This window comes from Eurosta solidaginis, chromosome 2 (genome assembly GCF_040869045.1).
Source record: "Eurosta solidaginis isolate ZX-2024a chromosome 2, ASM4086904v1, whole genome shotgun sequence".
NCBI lineage: Eukaryota > Metazoa > Arthropoda > Insecta > Diptera > Tephritidae > Eurosta > Eurosta solidaginis.
Window position 1 is genome coordinate 170,381,405 of NC_090320.1, and position 19,411 is coordinate 170,400,815.

Consider the following 19,411-nt stretch of genomic DNA (forward strand, 5'->3'; position numbering starts at 1 on the left):
TTAAAATGCTCAGTAACACTTTTCCTTTGATACTCATATCGTACAAACATTCTAGAGTCACCCCTGGCCCACCCTAATGGCGATATCTCGAAAAGGTGTCCACCTGTAGACCTAATGCCTACTCCCTCTTAAAATGCTCAGTAACACCTTTCGTTTGATACCCATATCGTACAAACATTCTAGAGTCACCTATAGACCTAATGCCCGCTCCCTCTTAAAATGCTCAGTAACACTTTTCCTTTGATACTCATATCGTACAAACATTCTAGAGTCACCCCTGGCCCACCCTAATGGCGATATCTCGAAAAGGTGTCCACCTATAGACCTAATGCCTACTCCCTCTTAAAATGCTCAGTAACACCTTTCGTTTGATACCCATATCGTACAAACATTCTAGAGTCACCTATAGACCTAATGCCCGCTCCCTCTTAAAATGCTCAGTAACACTTTTCCTTTGATACTCATATCGTACAAACATTCTAGAGTCACCCCTGGCCCACCCTAATGGCGATATCTCGAAAAGGTGTCCACCTATAGACCTAATGCCTACTCCCTCTTAAAATGCTCAGTAACATCTTTCGTTTGATACCCATATCGTACAAACATTCTAGAGTCACCTATAGACCTAATGCCTACTCCCTCTTAAAATGCTCAGTAACACCTTTCGTTTGATACCCATATCGTACAAACATTCTAGAGTCACCCCTGGCCCACCCTAATGGCGATATCTCGAAAAGGCGTCCACCTATAGACCTAATGCCCACTCCCTCTTAAAATGCTCAGTAACACCTTTCGTTTGATACCCATATCGTACAAACATTCTAGAGTCACCCCTGGCCCACCCTAATGGCGATATCTCGAAAAGGCGTCCACCTATAGACCTAATGCCCACTCCCTCTTAAAATGCTCAGTAACACCTTTCGTTTGATACCCATATCGTACAAACATTCTAGAGTCACCCTTGGTCCACCTTTATGGCGATATCTCGAAAAGGCGTCCACCTATAGAACTAAGGATTACTCCCTTTTAAAATACTCATTACCACCTTACATTTGATACCCATATCGTACAAACACATTCCAGAGTCACCCCTGGCCCACCCTAATGGCGATATCTCGAAAAGGTGTCCACCTATAGACCTAATGCCTACTCCCTCTTAAAATGCTCAGTAACACCTTTCGTTTGATACCCATATCGTACAAACATTCTAGAGTCACCTATAGACCTAATGCCCGCTCCCTCTTAAAATGCTCAGTAACACTTTTCCTTTGATACTCATATCGTACAAACATTCTAGAGTCACCCCTGGCCCACCCTAATGGCGATATCTCGAAAAGGCGTCCACCTATAGACCTAATGCCCACTCCCTCTTAAAATGCTCAGTAACACCTTTCATTTGATTCCCATATCGTACAAACACATTCTAGAGACACCCCTGGTCCACCTTTATGGCGATATCTCGAAACGGCGTCCACCTATGGAAATAAGGATCACTCCTTTTCAAAATACTCATTAACAGCTTTCATTTGATACCCATATCGTACAAACATATTCTAGAGTCACCCCTGGTCCACCTTTATGGCGATTTCTCGAAAAGGCGTTCACCTATAGAACTAAAGCCCATTCCCTTTTAAAATACTAATTACCACCTTTCATTTGATACCCATATCGTACAAACACATTCTAGAGTCACCCCTGGTCCACCTTAATGGCGATATCTCGAAACGGCGTCCACCGATAGACCTAAGGCCCACTCCCTCTTAAAATGCTCAGTAACACCTTTCATTTGATACCCATATCGTACAAACAAATTCTAGAGTCAGCCCTGGTCCACCTTTATGGCGATATCCCTAAATGGCGTCCATCCATAGAACTATGGCCTACTCTCTCTTAAAATACTCTTTAATACCTTCCATTTATACACATGTCATACAACCACATTCCAGGGTTACCCTAGGTTCATTTTCCTACATGCTGATTTTCCTTATTTTGTCTCCATAGCTCTCAACTGAGTATGTAATGTTCGGTTACACCCGAACTTAGCCTTCCTTACTTGTTAAAAATGAGCTGTCACTACATAGACCAACTTGAGGTTATTACCTCATGCTTTGTTTCAAGGTTCCTCGCATAAGAAGTAGCGGTTAATAACTAGAACAAAGTAAAGTTTGGAATTTAAGATCGCACAATGTTGTATTCTAAAATTAATTAATTTGTCCCCGAAAGTTTCACTTGCCGTGTTTTTTAGTATTGGAAACTAATACTGTTTTTTTTTGTTAGTGTCCCCCTTTTCTTCCTCCTCTCATTTTAACTTGTTCTAAATTAAATCGTTGTGAAAGTTGCGAGCAAATATAAATATGTCTAGCTTCCCCATGCCTTTATAACATTAATTTTGTGTTTTTACGTGTTTTAAGTATATTGAATACCAAAAATTAAGACATGAAAATTTAGAAGTTATAGCATATTTCCACCTAGAGATTTAACTGTGGAGATTGATTTAATCTCATATTTTAACCTGCACTGTCTCCACTGTAGCATTGTGGATAAGACAAGGGTGATAACTTCTGCATATACGTCAAAATTACAAATAGAATAGATTACCTGATTTGTAATTGACTGTCGCTGTCCCTTTCTGTATCTCTTTCTATCACCCCGTGAAGATAACCGGCCCTATGCGCCACCATATTGAACACCCTGTCAAAACGCTAAAAAGTAACCATATTGAACATCCTGTCAGGCAGTTCACGGATATTGTTTTATCGATAATGCACTGTAGTTTTATTTGAAGTTTTATTTTTTCGTATTTAAAAAACTATGAAGTGGGACCACATGCATTGTTTCAATTTTTGAAAAGTTTTCAGCCACAATAAAAATTTCGAATTAAACACCTATACTTTCAGGTTTGATGCATTTTTTATTTTACTCACGTTTGGCAATAAAAATCTTAACTCGACATTACATGACAAATGAGTTGTAAGTTGCCATACCTGAAATATTTAAATTAATCTTCTCCATTTCGAGATTTAATTTTATATTATAAAACTTCCAAGATTTAACGCAAAATCCTTTCAAATGCCTTCGTCTTGAATAAAGCTTTTAGTGGAGATATGCTATTTACGCAGCTGAGAAAAATAGGGTTACGCTTAATACCCAAAATTATCGAAATTAACGAGTGTTTCAACATTCAAATTGGATAGGTGGCTCAATGCACTTTTTAGTTTTAAAGAAGTATTATTACTTACTAATTCAATAGGTCTATCGATTTCCGCAGCTACTATTTCTGCACATTTTTCTACCTTGCCTTCAAATGTTGGGATATCTACTAACAGTTTTGCCACCTGAATTGAAAAAGGTTAACATCAATAGTTATATTTTAATAATACGTATTTATGTATGTAGGTAATTTACTTACACTGAAGTCTGTATTAGCCGCAACAACGCCAAAATATGCCAATGCAAATGCCTGGTTCTGTTCAATATCATCCGAAGTATTATACCGCTTTTTAAAGGTTTTTGTGTACCAGTTAACATATTTGGGCGCACCATCAAGTAAAACTAATTTAGCTGTCTCATTATTTTGCTCCAATTCAACTGCCATAGCAAAGGCGACCGTTGCGCCAAATGAATATCCAGCAATTGAATATGGTCCCCTTGGTTGAATTTTCCGGACGTGCTTGATGTAAAATTTTGCCAATGATTCAATAGAATCAAGATCCGCGGCAGCCGTACACTGAAGTCCATACACAGGACAATCCAACCGTTCTGCCACTCCTTTGAGAGCATCAACAAATCCCTCAATAGGTGAAACCAAGAAAATAGGGCGCATGGTTGAGGTTGGGGGTGCTGCAGATTCCATACGAATAATTTCGTCAGAAGGCATTAGCTCTTTTACAAAGACGACTTGCGTACCATCTCCAATAGGTGTTGGTGTACGTGTTGCAGCTGAACTTGCCGCTGAGTTAGGTCTTTCAGCTAAGCCACCGTCCATCTGTTTTAATTGGCCGAATGTTAAATTACGTATTTCTTGCGGCGACATAACTATATCAAAGCAGCGCTCCAGCGTCTGTTTAATTTCGGAGCTCATTAATGAATCCATACCGAGATCAGCAAGAGAAGCTCCATCCTGAACATTTTTAATATCTCGTAATCCTAAAATGTTGGCTACAGCTGCTACTAAACTGATACCACCAGATGGATCAGTGCTTCGCTTTTCCGCCACTACCATCGATGCTAGAACTGGATGTGGTTGTTGCAAGAAAAGATCAATAGTATTCAAGCAAGAGCTCATACGCTGCGGAAGTGTACCACCAATAACAGTATCATTATCACCTAATCCCTCAAGTACAAGTCCAGTGTCACCAATAGCTCCCCATTGAATAGCTAACCCAGGCAATCCATTGGCACGACGGTGCTCACAAATTCGCTCCATGGCAGAGTTCGCTAAACCATAATTACTTTGACCAATATTACCACGACCACACGAAACACTGGAGAAGCATACGAAGTAGTCCAATTCAGGACATAGTGTACGCGAATGTAAATCAAGGTACTTTGTTCCATCAACTTTTGGTTTACAAACTGTTTGGTAATCTTGGATGGTCTGATTTTCAATTAGAGCATCGCGTAGTACTGCGGCCAAATTGAAAAGTCCTCCAACTATAGCTAACTTATTTGCGTTTTGTAATAGTTTTTTACAACCTTCAGACGAGGTCACATCATTATTGTCAACTACCACTTTTACGCCACGTTCCTGCCATCTTCGTACCATAAGCGTTTGATATCCAGTTTTAATGCCCGATCTCGAGTTTAGAACAATATATTTAGCTCCTCGTAACACCAGCCAATGTGTTAGTTCCAATCCAAAGCCACCTAAGCCTCCTACAAGTATATAACTCTTTTCTGGGTGCATATAGGTGCGTGGGATTGCATTTACTAATCGGGAAATCGGCTTAACTGATTTTCTTCCGGCTTCTTCATCACGAACTTTTATAACTACTTTACCAATGTGCTTTCCCGATGCCATAAAACGGAAAGCCTGTTCAATTTGTAATTCATTAAACACTGATGTGGGAAGAGGACGAATCGCACCATTTTTAATGCCTTCAGCAACTAAAGCGACTACACGTTTTTGCATTTCTTCTTCTCCTTCCATAACACTATCCAATAGAATGCCATGAAATGATGTGTTTTTCAGGAATACTGACATTCCCAGTGGGCTATTGTTGCTCAAGTCGAACTTTCCTATTTCTAAGAAACGTCCATTAATGCCTAAACAGCGGACAGAAGCTTGTAGTTTTTCTTCAGACAATGAATTAAGCACCAAATCAACGCCTTTGCCTTGAGTTTCTCTCATAATCAATTGTTCAAAGGATGTATCACGGGAATTTCCTATGTATTGGTCCTGGAGCTGTGGGAATCTTTGTTTTAAGAAATTTCGTTTCTCTTGGCTGCCGACAGTAGTAAACACGGTTAAACCATGGTGTAACGCAACTGATATCGCTGCTTGACCAACACCACCGGAACCAGCATGAATCAGTATCTTTTCACCTTTTCTCATTTCACCACGCACAACTAAAGCATAGTACACAGTAGAATATACGCAAGGAACAGTAGATGCCTCTTCCATTGTCCAATTCGGTGGTATTTCCCACATCATTCCTCTACTAGCCAAGCATGTTGTGGCTAAAGATTTTGCCGGCACCATTGCCATAACTCTTTTACCGGAGATATCACGACCAGAAAATTCAAGACCAAGTACACAATCTTGTTGAGCCAGATCACCAGGAAGTGCATCTGCAGAAAGCTTTCCAGATGACAACATTACATCTCTGAAGTTTATTGGAGCATAATATACCGTACACATTTCCAAATCATCACTTTTAGGTAATTGAGATGGCGATGCCTCGATCCATTTTAAAGATGCCAAGTCACCTGTTTTTAGAAAAATGTATATTAAAAATAAGAATATATAGGTGCATATACTGGTTTTTCTATGAAAGCGTCAACCAAGAACAAACAAGTAAATTTTTGCCTACGATAATATTATAGATGTCAATCAAAAGCTGCATTGGGCTACGACACAAAATATTGGTCAAATTATTTGGCTTATATAGTAGATGTTAAAGGTTAATCGAATATGCTATATTAACAGAAAGTCCTATTTTGGACAAGCTTCAAGAAATCGTCCATAATATTGAAATATGTTAGTGAATAAGATTACGTTAAATGATAAATATTTAAGTTAATGAGTAAATTGGTGCCATTGATATATATTTGCTTCAAATTTTTAAAAGGCAGTAAGTGAATTTTACTGCCTTTTTGCTATGGACGGCAGTATACATATACATACGTGAATTTTTTGCAGCGTCCGCATTTTATATTTTAAGTTTAAAAAACGGGGCGTATGGAACTTAACGAAAAAAAAAATTGAACCAAAAAAAGTGTATGTTACATTGCTCATTCATTCATCGGTCTATCCGTCAGCCCACTAGTCTAGGGGTCATCTTCTTACGTTTTTTTGCAATACACTTAATTTAAAGAAATGTATATGAAAATACCTACATACATACCTGTAAATGCACTCCCGAAATTAAATAGTGCTAGCGAGTGCACTCAAAGCAAGTTTGCTAGTACATTCACAGGGAACATACACACAAACTGCATTTTCAACACGTGACTTTTGTGTCGCATTCTCATAATTTTTTCACAACGCGCCTAAAGAAGTATAACTTAAAAAATTTAAACACGTTTATTAGAACAAAAAATTTGTTTTTTACGGGACACGTGTGATATTTAATTTTCAAATTTCGATTTTCTCTTACACTATATATCGTAGCGTGCTCCGCCTGCCACACCGAAAATCCTAGGTTCAAGTTCCGGACAAAGCAACATCAAAAATTTAGAAACATGTTTTCTTAATTAGAATATCTTTTCGAAGTAGGGTCGTCCCTCGGCAGTGATTTTGAGTGTATTTCTGCCATGTAAAGTTTTCTTGGTCCGTTTAGGTGTGATATATTTAAAATACATTGAAATAATATGGAGAGGAATTCGAAAATCGGGGAAAATTAACAGTTTTCTGTGGAATGCTCGTACTATAGACTTTGTCGTTGTACTTATAAGCCGGATTTTTATTCGCCAAACTTTAGGTTCAAATCCCACTCCCGGGAGAAAAGGTTTGAAGAGATTTACAAGGTATAATGGTAACAGATGTCACCTTGTCCGTCCTGATATCACGTTGTTCAATTTTTTTCCCAAATTATTAAATAAATTATAAAATAAAAATTGCTTAAAATAAATGTTTTCATACATTTAAAAGCAATGAGGGTAGTTTAGGTTAGGTTGAACTGGCCGGTCCATGAGGACCTCACATGGACTGAATGAGTCCGTACCGGAAGTTTGTTTCAACGACCAAACTGAAAAACCCTATCAAAAACCGCGACCTATGTTATAAAACAACTCCGTCTTCTTGACAAATACTAGAAGTTTTCTAGGACTTATCTAATAGCTGGTGATCTTAGCCTGGCAAGCGCAGGGCACGAGCACAGAACGTGCTCGATTGTTTCCCCTCCAACACGCACCTCCTACATCTGCTATCACTGACCAAGTCTAATTTAAAGGCATGTGACGCCAGAAGGCAGTGTCCAGTCAGAATACCCGTCATGAGTCTACAGTTCTCTCTTTTTAATGATAGAAGCAACTTTGTTAGTCTAAGGTTGTAAGACCTACACATAATCTTTGACACTTTACAGCCCCGCGCTTGAACCCACGCCTTTCCCGCCTGGTCGATCATGTGAACCTCTCGCCTTAGCTTAAATGGAGAAAGCTTCAAAGGATGCCCCCTTTTTAGCTAGTTCATCTGCTTTTTAATTCCCATCTATTGCCATATGCCCTGAGACCTAATATAGATGTACGCTTTTCCCTGTCCCGATTGTCTCCAGAGACTGATTACACTCTAACACGCATTTAGATGATGTGCTATGCGAGATTATTGCCTTAATTGCTGCTTGACTGTCAATATAAAGGTTAACACAGTTGCAGCTTAAGCAATTCTCCTCCAATATTTCTACTGCTTTGGTTACGGCTAATATTTCCGCTTGGAAAACGCTACAGTAATCCGGCAGCATGTATAATCTGTTTATTTCCAGATCAGCCCAGTATAGCGCAGACCATACTCCTTTCACTACTTTGGAACCATCTGTGTACACATGTATCACCTCGTCCGCCTTTCAGCACCCTTTCGCCAACCATCCCCCACCCCACGAAGCGCAGATAGGGAATCAAGTAGTCTGTTCGTCTTGTGATTGATGACGCTACTATGGCCGTATGGTCGGCGCTCAAGCTGTCCCGCGGTACCGAGCCTGGTTGCAGTTGTTAACGCTATGTTCTTTGCTACCAGGTATACAGGTGGAACGTGCGGAATGGCATACAGTGCAGCCGTCGGAGTTGTTTTCATGGATCCCATAATGCTAAGAATTGATAGTTTTTTGAGTTAGGTTGTTTTTTGTGTGGCTTTCCACCAAACAAGGACTCCATAGTATAGAATAGGGCTTAAAATTGCTGTAAAAACCCAATGAGAAGAGAGGGCGATAAGCCCCGCGTACATCCCATCATTCTTTTAGATGCATAAAGTGCAGTTGAGGCCTTCTTCACCCTCCCCTCCACGTTGAGCTTCCATGACAGCTTACTGTCTAGGATGATTCCTAGATATTTTGTGTAAGGTTTCTCCTGTAGGGTTACCCCTCCTAACTTATGCCTGGTCAAATTAGGGACCTTGTACCTCGTTGTAAACAAGACCATATCCGTCTTCTCCGCGTAGGCTTTCAACCCGATATTAGATGCCCAGGTATGAATATCCCGAAGCGCCCGATCCATCAAAGAACTAATCGTTGGAAGGCACTTTCCCCTTATGACAATTGCAACGTCATCTGCGTAAGCCGTAAGTTTTACGGGTCCCTCATCGAATCGCCTGAGCAGTTGGTTGATGACCAGCGTCCACAGCAGAGGTGATAGCACCCCTCCCTACGGCGTGCCTATGTCCACTGATTTCGTGGCCTCGTACAATCCCCATTGGATGTAATCTTCCTCCTAGAGCACATTCCTTATATTCCAGGGCTTTCTCTATGCTTATTACCACCCCATGCAATGCGTTACGAAAGTACCTTGGAGTTGTATTCCTTTTCATATATGAGATGACTTTGCCGGGGCTTTCAACAATGTCTCTAAACAGGCCACCATAGATGGTCTTATTTTCAGCGATGCACATCATTAGCCATCAAATTTCAGGTTGACCACCAATGCCGCAGAAGACGAATCTGATCTTGTTCACTAAGAGGTATAAAGCCAGGAACTTGCCTTAGCTAGGACGGCGAACAGTTGAGGAGAAACTTTTTAGAAATTTGGTGGATAGCCACACAAGAAAAAATTTATCAAGAAATAAGAGGGGGTTTGCACGGTAATGTTCAGCACTATGGGAGTACTAAAAAAACTCGACTGCTGCCAATTATGTTATGCTGCGCATTCCATCTGTAGACCTGGTGGTGAAGAGCACAGTGTTAACAAATGCAACGAGATTCAGGTTTCAATTTCAAGATTCAACTGATACCGTACCTGCACTGCCACGGGAATCTTAGAGCCACAAAAGAGGTTTGGGGTTGGACCCAGGGGTCCGAAATGGCGGACGATACTCATGGTTCCAAGCTAATCGAAGGACTAAGGTTTGCTGTATCAGCACAGTAGATCTTAAAATAATCATATCCTACAAGGTACGTAATCACTGTGGTGTCTTTCAGGTGTTAGTATTAGCTTTGAAGAAAACAGCTTAAACAGCAGCCGCTTTAACTTTAATATCGACAGCAAAGCAACAATCAATGCAATAATCTTGCATAGCACAAGAAATCAGGATATGGAGGAATATTCATATTTATTGGGTATCGGGCATATGGGAATAGGTGGAAATGAAAGGCTTAGAAGGGCGCATCCATCGAAGCTTTTACCGTAGACCTTTCAATCAGATCAGCTAGAGTTTCGACCAAGCAGAAAAGGCGTCGAATAGAGGGAAATGTTTTGAAAGACCATGTGATGGTCTTGCGGCCTCAGACTAACAAAGTTGCTCTTCTCACTAAAATAGGGGATTGTAGATGACTCATGTATTTTGGCTGAAGTTATATGTTTTATAATAGGCCTCGTCAGCGATATCAGATGTAGGAGGTCCGGCGTGCAGGAGGTGCGAATAAGTATTTTCTGTGTGTGTGCCCTGCACGCGCCAGGCTGCCAACTTTTAATGACACCGCTAACAGAAATAGAAGCAAGAAGTAATATTAGATGCAAAATTCATAAAACATCGCGGAAACATAAGGAGTTTAAGCATTTTATCTTTAAAAAACAGACTTTAATATTTTTCTTTGAACCAACTCAGAATGAAAAAATTATGATAAACAATTTATATTAGATGTATACTAGAATACGTTTTAATGTAAAGCGCGGAATTATTTAGTTTTGAACTTATTTGGTGAAATTTCCAAAGGAACGAATTTTTGGGGTGGTTTTTGGTTCGATTTTCGAATTTCAAAATAAATACAGTTCTGTAAGAGGTTCGGTACAAAGCACTAAAATAGCACGCGGTTTAGATTACGAAATAGTTTGGCAAAAACATGGCCCTGGAAAAAACACTAACACAAAGAGTAGTGTTGGCGATTATACACATTTTGATATTCAGAAAATAAGTACCTCCTGAGGCCCGGGATCTTACGCTAATAGGGATCGTATGGAATTCCAACACGAAATTAAAGTACCAGCCTTTTTTGCTGAGCTGTTAAAATTGAGGAGTTTCTCGGTCAAATGTAGGAAAATTTAACTCATTTCGTGGAATTATATTCTTGTTTTTGAATCATCACCGAATCCGAGTTGCATTTATCAAAAGTAAATGAATAGCATATTAATAGATGTGTATGTTTTAGCCAGAGTTTTCTCGTCATATAAAATTGTTTATTAAATTCAAAAGTATCATAACTCAAAATACTTACTTACTTACTTAATTGGCGCTTAACCGTCTAAACGGTTATGGCCGTCCAACAAGGCGCGCCAGTCGCTCCTTCGCTCCGCCAACCGGCGCCAATTGGTCACACCAAGGGAGTTTAAATCGTTTTCCACCTGGTCCTTCCAACGGAGTGGGGGCCGCCCTCTACCTCTGCTTCCATAGGCGGGTTCCGATAGAAACACTTTCTTGGCCGGAGCATCATCTTTCATTCGCATAACATGGCCTAGCCAGCGCAGCCGCTGCGTTTTAATTCGCTGGACTATGTTGATGTCTGCGTATAGCTCGTACAGCTCATCATTAAATCTTCTTCGGTACTCGCCATCGCCAACGCGTAGAGGTCCATAAATCTTTCGAAGAACTTTTCTCTCGAACACTCCCAAAGCCGCTTCATCTGCTGTTGTCATGGTCCATGCTTCTGCCCCATATAGCAGGACGGGTACGATAAGTGACTTGTAGAGTATGATTTTCGTTCGCCGAGAGAGGACTTTACTTTTCAATTGCCTACCTAGTCCAAAGTAGCATTTATTGGCAAGATTGATTCTTCGCTGGATTTCAGTGCTGATGTTGTTGCTAATGTTGATGCTGGTTCCCAAATAAACGAAGTCTTTTACTATTTCGAAATTATGGCTGCCAACAGTAGCGTGGTTGCCAAGGCGCATATGCGCTGACTCTTTGCTCGATGACAGCAGGTACTTCGTTTTGTCCTCATTCACCATCAAACCCATCTTTACCGCTTCTTTTTCCAGCTTGGAGTAAGCAGAACTAACAGCGCGGGTGTTTAGGCCGATGATATCAATGTCATCAGCATATGCCAGTAATTGCACGCTTTTATAGTATATTGTTCCAGTGCGGTTAAGTTCTGCAGCTAGTATAATTTTCTCCAGCATCAAATTAAAGAAATCGCACGATAGGGGGTCACCCTGTCTGAAACCTCGTTTAGTTTCGAACGGCTCGGAGAGGTCCTTCCCAATTCTGACTGAACTGATGGTGTTGCTCAACGTCATTTTGCACAGCCGTATAAGTTTTGCGGGGAAACCAAATTCAGACATAGCGGCATATAGGCAGCTCCTTTTCGTGCTGTCGAAGGCGGCTTTAAAGTCGACGAAGAGGTGGTGTGTGTCGATTCTCTTTTCACGGGTTTTTTCCAAGATTTGGCGCATTGTGAAAATCTGGTCGATGGTAGATTTACCAGGTCTGAAGCCGCACTGATAAGGTCCAATCAGCCGGTTCACGGTGGGCTTCAATCTTTCGCACAATACACTTGAAAGGACCTTATATGCGATATTAAGAAGGCTGATTCCACGATAGTTGGTGCATTTTGCAGTATCCCCCTTCTTGTGGACTGGGCAAAGAACACTTAGATTCCAACCGTCGGGCATGCTTTCGTCCGCCCATATTTTGCTAAGAAGCTGCTGCATGCGCCTTACCAACTCCTCGCCGCCGAACTTGAATAGCTCCGCAGGAAATCCATCAGCGCCCACGGCCTTGTTGTTTTTCAATCTGGTTATTGCTATTCTAACTTCGTCATAATCGGGCGGGGGGACATATATTCCATCATCATCGATTGCGGGATCGGGTTCTTCATCTCTGCGCGGTGAATTGCTGCCTCCATTTAGGAGAGCAGAGAAGTGTTCCCTCCATAATCTAAGCACTCTCTGGACATCAGTTACAAGGTCGCCGTTTTCATTCCTACAGGAGTTTGCCCCGGTCTTAAAACCTTCCGTCTGTCGCCGTATTTTTTGGTAGAATTTTCGGGCGTTATTCCTGGTGGCTAGCAGCTCAAGCTCCTCGCACTCACGCCTTTCTGCTTCTGCTTTTTTCTTCCTGAAAAGGCGTCTCGCTTCCCTTTTCAACTCACGATAGCGTTCACACACTCCTCTTGTCGCGCTCGCTTTTAACGTAGCCCTGTAGGCAGCGTCCTTTCTTTCGGTTGCAACGCGGCATTCTTCATCATACCAGTTGTTTTTTCGTGGGCGCCGGTAACCAATTTTTTCCTCGGCGGCAGTATGAAGTGCTTTGGAGATATGCTCCCACTGCTCCTGTATTCCTTCAGGATGAGTTGTGCCCTCAGAGAGCAGGTGTGAGAGTCGAGTTGCGAAATCATTGGCAGTCTGATTGAAGCTTTTCGACGTCTAGCTTTCCTTGTGTTTTTTGTTCCTTGTTTTTAGCCGCGTTGAGGCGGGTGCGTATTTTGGCTGCAACGAGATAATGGTCCGAATCGATGTTAGGTCCTCGGATCGTTCGCACATCTAAAACACTGGAGGCATGCCCTCCGTCTATCACAACGTGATCGATCTGATTGCGAGTATTTCGATCAGGAGACAGCCATGTAGCTTGATGTATCTTTTTATGCATGAACCTCGTGCTTGATATGACCATGTTTCGAGCACCGGCAAAGTCAATCAGCCTCAGTCCGTTAGGAGAAGTTTCATTGTGTAGGCTGAACTTTCCGACTGTAGGGCCAAAAACACCTTCTTTGCCCACCCTGGCGTTAAAGTCGCCAAGCACGACTTTTATATCATGACGGGGGCAGCGCTCGTATGTGCGTTCTAATTGTTCATAAAAAGTGTCTTTCACCTCATCGTCTTTCTCCTCTGTCGGCGCATGGGCGCAGATGAATGATATATTAAAAAATTTTGCTTTTATTCGAATAGCGGCGAGACGCTCGTCCACAGGCGTGAACGCCAGCACTTGGCGACAAAGTCTCTCTCCCACCACGAATCCGACGCCGAAACTGCGCTTATTCGCATGGCCACTCCAATATATGTCACAATTTTTGATCTTCTTTCTTCCTTGCTTCGTCCAACGCATTTCTTGGATGGCGGTGATGTCAGATTTTGCTTTGACGAGGACATCAACCAGCCGGGCATCTGCACCAATCCCATTCAGGGAGCGGACGTTCCAGGTGCATGCCCTCAATTCATTGTCCTTCAAACGTTTGCCATGGTCGTCATCAATAGAGAGTGTATTTATCCGAGGCTTGTTGTTATATTTCATTGGAGTATGGTTTTACGTGGCGGGTCCCAAGCCCAGCGCACAACCCGCTCAGCGGGGGTGAAAATATTACTTGGCACGTTTATATAGCGAGCCGCTTGCTCCAAGACAGACGCCCGCTTGCAGGCGCACCTAGAGGTGTACAGACGCTGCCGATGAAATCTCCCCCGGCTAGCCCTTAAACCGATTATGTCAGAGTGGCCTAGCCAGGTTGTCGCCTTCTCACATTAGCTCACCGCTAAACGGGTGTTTAGCGGCTACCCAGAGGATACTTGGCCGCAAGCGACCGGCAGTAGTGAGCTGCTTGAACCGCATGCAAAAGAATCGCACTGGCCATTCCCAGGTGAATGGCGGTCAGAAGCTTTCCCCACTTTCGTGGACTTCTACACACGGCCCCACCCTCCTCAAAATACACAAGAGAAATATTCAAAGATTTCAATTGCCATATATTTAACACATAAAGACAGCCTCTTTAGTTTTCATCTCAATTGTTCCATTTTTACGGATCCGCAATAAGTTTTTAATCAACATCGTTCATAAGCATGTAGTATTTTTATACTCAGTTGAGCAGAGCTCACAGAGTATACTAACTTTGATTGCATAACGGTTGGTTGTACAGGTATAAAGGAATCGAGATAGATATAGACTTCCATATATCAAAATCATCAGGATCGAAAAAAAATTTGATTGAGCCATGTCCGTCCGTCCGTCTGTCCGTTAACACGATAACTTGAGTAAATTTTGAGGTATCTTGATGAAATTTGGTATGTAGGTTCCTGAGCATTCATCTCAGATCGCTATTTAAAATGAACAATATCGGACTATAACCACGCCCACTTTTTCGATATCGAAAATTTTGAAAAACCGAAAAAGTGCGATAATTCATTACCATATACGGATAAAGCGATGAAACTTGGTGGGTGAGTTGAACTGATGACGCTGAATAGAAAATTAGTAAAATTTTGGTCAATGGGTGTGGCTCCGCCCACTTTTAAAAGGTAATTTAAAATTTTTCAAGCTGTAATTTGGCAGTCGTTGAAGATATCATGACGAAATTTGGCAGGAACGTTACTCCTATTACTATATATATGCTTAATAAAAATTAGCAAAATCGGAGAACGACCACGCCCACTTTTAAAAAAAAATTTTTTAAGTCAAATTTTAACAAAAAATTTAATATCTTTACAGTATATAAGTCAATTATGTCAACATTCAACTCCAGTAATGATATGGTGCAACAAAATGCAAACAAAAAAAGAAATTTTAAAAATGGGCGTGGCTCCGCCCTTTCTCATTTAATTTGTCTAGGATACTTTTAATGCCATAAGTCGAACAAAAATTTACCAATCCTTGTGAAATTTGGTAGGGGCTTAGATTCTGGGACAATAACTTGTTGCTGTGAAAAGAGGCGAAATCGGCTAAAGCCACGCCCAGTTTTTATACACAGTCGACCGTCTGTCCTTCCGCTCGGCCGTTAACACGATAACTTGAGCAGAAATCGATATATCTTACTAAACTCAGTTCACGTACTTATCTGACCTCACTTGACTATGACCACGCCCACTTTTTCGATATCGAAAATTACCAAAAACGAAAAAAATGCCATAATTCTATACCAAATACGAAAAAAGGGATGAAACATGGTATTTGGATTGGTTTATTGACGCAAAATATAACTTTAGAAAAAACTTTGTAAAATGTGTGTGACACCTACCCTATTAAGTAGAATGAAATGAATAAGTTCAGCAGGGCGAAATAAAAAACCCTTGAAATCTTGGCAGGAATACTGTTCGTGGTATTATATATATAAATAAATTAGCGGTATCCAACAGATGATGTTCTGGGTCACCCTGGTCCACATTTTGGTCGATATCCGGAAAACGCCTTCACATATACAACTACCACCATTCCCTTTTAAAAGCCTCATTAATACCTTTAATTTGATACCCATATCGTACAAACCCATTCTAGAGTCACCCCTGATCCACCTCTATGGCGATATATCGAAAAGGCGTCCAACTATAGAACTAAGCCCCACGCCCTTTTGAAATACTCATTAACACCTTTCGTTTGATACCCATATTGTACAAACGCATTCTAGAGTCACCCCGGGTCCACCTTTATGGCGATATCTCGAAAAGGCGTCCACCTATAGAACTAAGGCCCACTCCCTATTAAAATGCTCATTAACTCCTTTCATTTGATACCCATATCGTACAAACAAATTCTAGGGTCACCCCTGGTCCACCTTTATAGCGATATCTCGAAACGGCGTCCACCTATGGAACTAAGGATCACTCCCTTTTAAAATATTCATTAACACCTTTTATTTGATACCCATATCGTACAAATAAATTCTAGAGTCACCCCTGGTCCACCTTTATGCCGATATCTCGAAAAGGCGACCACCTATACAACTACCACCACTCCCTTTTAAAACCCTCATTAATACCTTTAATTTGATACCCATATCCTACAAACACATTCAAGAGTCACTCCTGGTCCACCTTTATGGCGATATCTCGAAAAGGCGTTAACCTATGGAACTAAGCCCCACGCCCTTAAAATACTCATTAACCCCTTCGTTTGATACCCATATTGTACAAACACATTCTAGAGTCACCCCTGGTCCACCTTTATGGCGATATCTCGAAAAGGCGTCCACCTATAGATCTAAGGCCCACTCCCTTTAAAATACTCATTATCACCTTTCGTTTGAAAGCCATATTGTACAAACGCATTCTAGAGTCACCCCTGGTCCACCTTTATGCCGATATCCCGAAAAGGCGACCACCTATACAACTACCACCACTCCCTTTTGAAACCCTCATTAATACCTTTAATTTGATACCCATATCGTACAAACACAGTCTAGAGTCACCCCTGGTTCACCTTTATGGCGATATCTCGAAAAGGCGTCCACCTATAGAACTAAGACCCACGCCCTTTTAAAATACTCATTAACACCTTTCGTTTGATACCCATATTGTACAAACGCATTATAGAGTCACCCCTGGTCCACCTTTATGCCGATATCTCGAAAAGGCGACCTATACAACTACCACCACTCCTTTTAAAACCCTCATTCTAGAGCCACCCCTGGTCCACCTTTATGCCGATATCTCGAAAAGGCGACCACCTATACAACTACCACCACTCCCTTTTAAAACCCTAATTAATACCTTTAATTTGATACCCATATCGTACAAACACATTCTAGAGTCACGCCTGGTCCACCTTTATGCGGATATCTCGAAAAGGCGTTAACCTATAGAACTAAGACCCACGCCCTTTTAAAATACTCATTAACACCTTTCGTTTGATACCCATATTGTACAAACGCATTCTAGAGTCACCCCTGGTCCACCTTTATGCCGATATCTCGAAAAGGCGACCTATACAACTACCACCACTCCCTTTTAAAACCCTCATTAATACCTTTAATTTGATACCCATATCGTACAAACACATTCTAGAGTCACTCCTGGTCCACCTTTATGGCGATATCTCGAAAAGGCGTCCACCTATAGAACTAAGACCCACGCCCTTTTAAAATACTCATTAACACCTTTCGTTTGATACCCATATCGTACAAACGCATTCTAGAGTCACCCCTGGTCCACCTTTATGCCGATATCTCGAAAAGGCGACCTATACAACTACCACCACTCCCTTTTAAAACCCTCATTAATACCTTTGATTTGATACCCATATCGTACAAACACATTCTAGATTCAACCATGGTCCACCTTTATGGCGATATCCCTAAATGGCGTCCACCTATAGAACTGTGGCCCACTCCCTTTTAAAATAATCATTAACACCATTCGTTTCATACCCATATCGTAAAAACACATTCCAGGGTTACCCTAGGTTCATTTTCCTACATCGTGATTTTTCCTTATTTTATCTCCAAAGCTCTCAGCTGAGTATGTAATGTTCGGTTACACCCGAACTTACCCTTCCTTACTTGTTAATTTTCCTTTTGTTGTTCGTACATAAATGTTGTCGCATGGTTCGTTGTTTTTTGCTGTGCAAGGAATTTTGTATACAGTGTAACACTTTTCCGAGTGTGATACTTTTGACTAATATCACATTAACCAAATGCCTGCGTATTTTTTAGGCGCAAAAATCCAAATGCGACGCATTTTTTCATACAAATCGGATAACCGAAACGACTCATTTTATCACATTCGGTCTGCACATGCAATCCACACAAACGATCCACACACGCTTTTGACATTTTCTTACTAAAAATAAAATTACAAAAAAAAATTTTAGTTTAACGGTTTTATTGAAAACAATACTTATATTAAGTAATAATAATACTAAAAGCTAGAAAATAGTTAGGTAGGTCCTAGGTACTAGTCATCACACTCCTCATCAATCTAGGGCGTTGATCAGACAATTAAATAAAAGCGTTAGACGCGTCAAATTTCTATTGATAGTTATAAATAAGACCAACTGAACCTTACATCAGGTTATGCTACGCCTCACATTTTTAGAAATTTCACGCACCCAACGCTTTTATTTAATAGTCTGATCAACGCACTAGATTGATGAGGATTGCGATGACTAATACCTAGGACCTACCTAATTATTTTCTAGCTTTTAGTAAAACTATTACTTAATGTAAGTATTGTTTTTAATAAAACCGTTTAACTTCAAAAAAAATTTTTATTATTTTATTTTCAAGTTTTTAGTCTTTATTTAATTGCCTATTATTTCTCATTCTATTTAGTTCATTTAGTGACTCATTATTACAAGGACTCTTTCCTGACAATTTGTTATAATCTAAGTCCTCAATATATAATCCTTCCAAAGACTGTATTCGACTCGGCGCCACTTATGCTTGTCCCTCCTTGAACTCATTCTATTCTGATGTCACTTCTACCGGACTGTTTGTAATATTTGTTCCAAATATGAGCCAAATCCGATCACAAATATGAGTATATTTAATATCTCGATCCTTGCACCAGCGGAACTTTTTTTTTTATAAAGCGATTTTTATTTCTGTATGTAATATGTGTTCCAAATATGAGCCAAATCGGGCCACAAATACGATTTTTCTTAATATCTCTATCCTTGCTCCACCTGTCGCTTTCTGTTCATGTATGTAATATGTGTTCCAAATATGAGCCTAATCGAAGTAAAAATACGATTTGTGTGAATATCTCGATACCTGCGCCACCTACCGGCGATTTTTTTCATAGGTCGTTGATCCATGCGCCACCTATCGGAGCTTTTTTCTTATTATTCCATTGTCATCGTGTTCTGAATTATATTCCAAGTTTCAAGCTTGTAGCTTATCGGGAAGTTACTTAAATTCTAATTACAAAATTCGTTCACAACGATCAGCCGCTACAGAGGGTCAAGCTAAATGAA

General features: G+C 40.7%; 1 protein-coding gene across 5 annotated transcripts in view; it reads right to left on the bottom strand.

Annotated features, from left to right (window-relative positions):
- Positions 1 to 19,411, bottom strand: part of FASN1 (Fatty acid synthase 1) — a 320,602-nt gene that overhangs the window by 12,751 nt on the left and 288,440 nt on the right. For all 5 annotated transcript variants that reach the window (XM_067766395.1, XM_067766394.1, XM_067766393.1 and 2 more), the window contains exons 4-5: positions 3,410 to 5,928; positions 3,240 to 3,335 (exon numbers count right to left, since the gene is read on the bottom strand). In XM_067766395.1, coding sequence (XP_067622496.1) covers positions 3,240 to 3,335; positions 3,410 to 5,928 — 2,615 coding nt within the window. The remainder of the gene's footprint in view (positions 1 to 3,239; positions 3,336 to 3,409; positions 5,929 to 19,411) is intronic.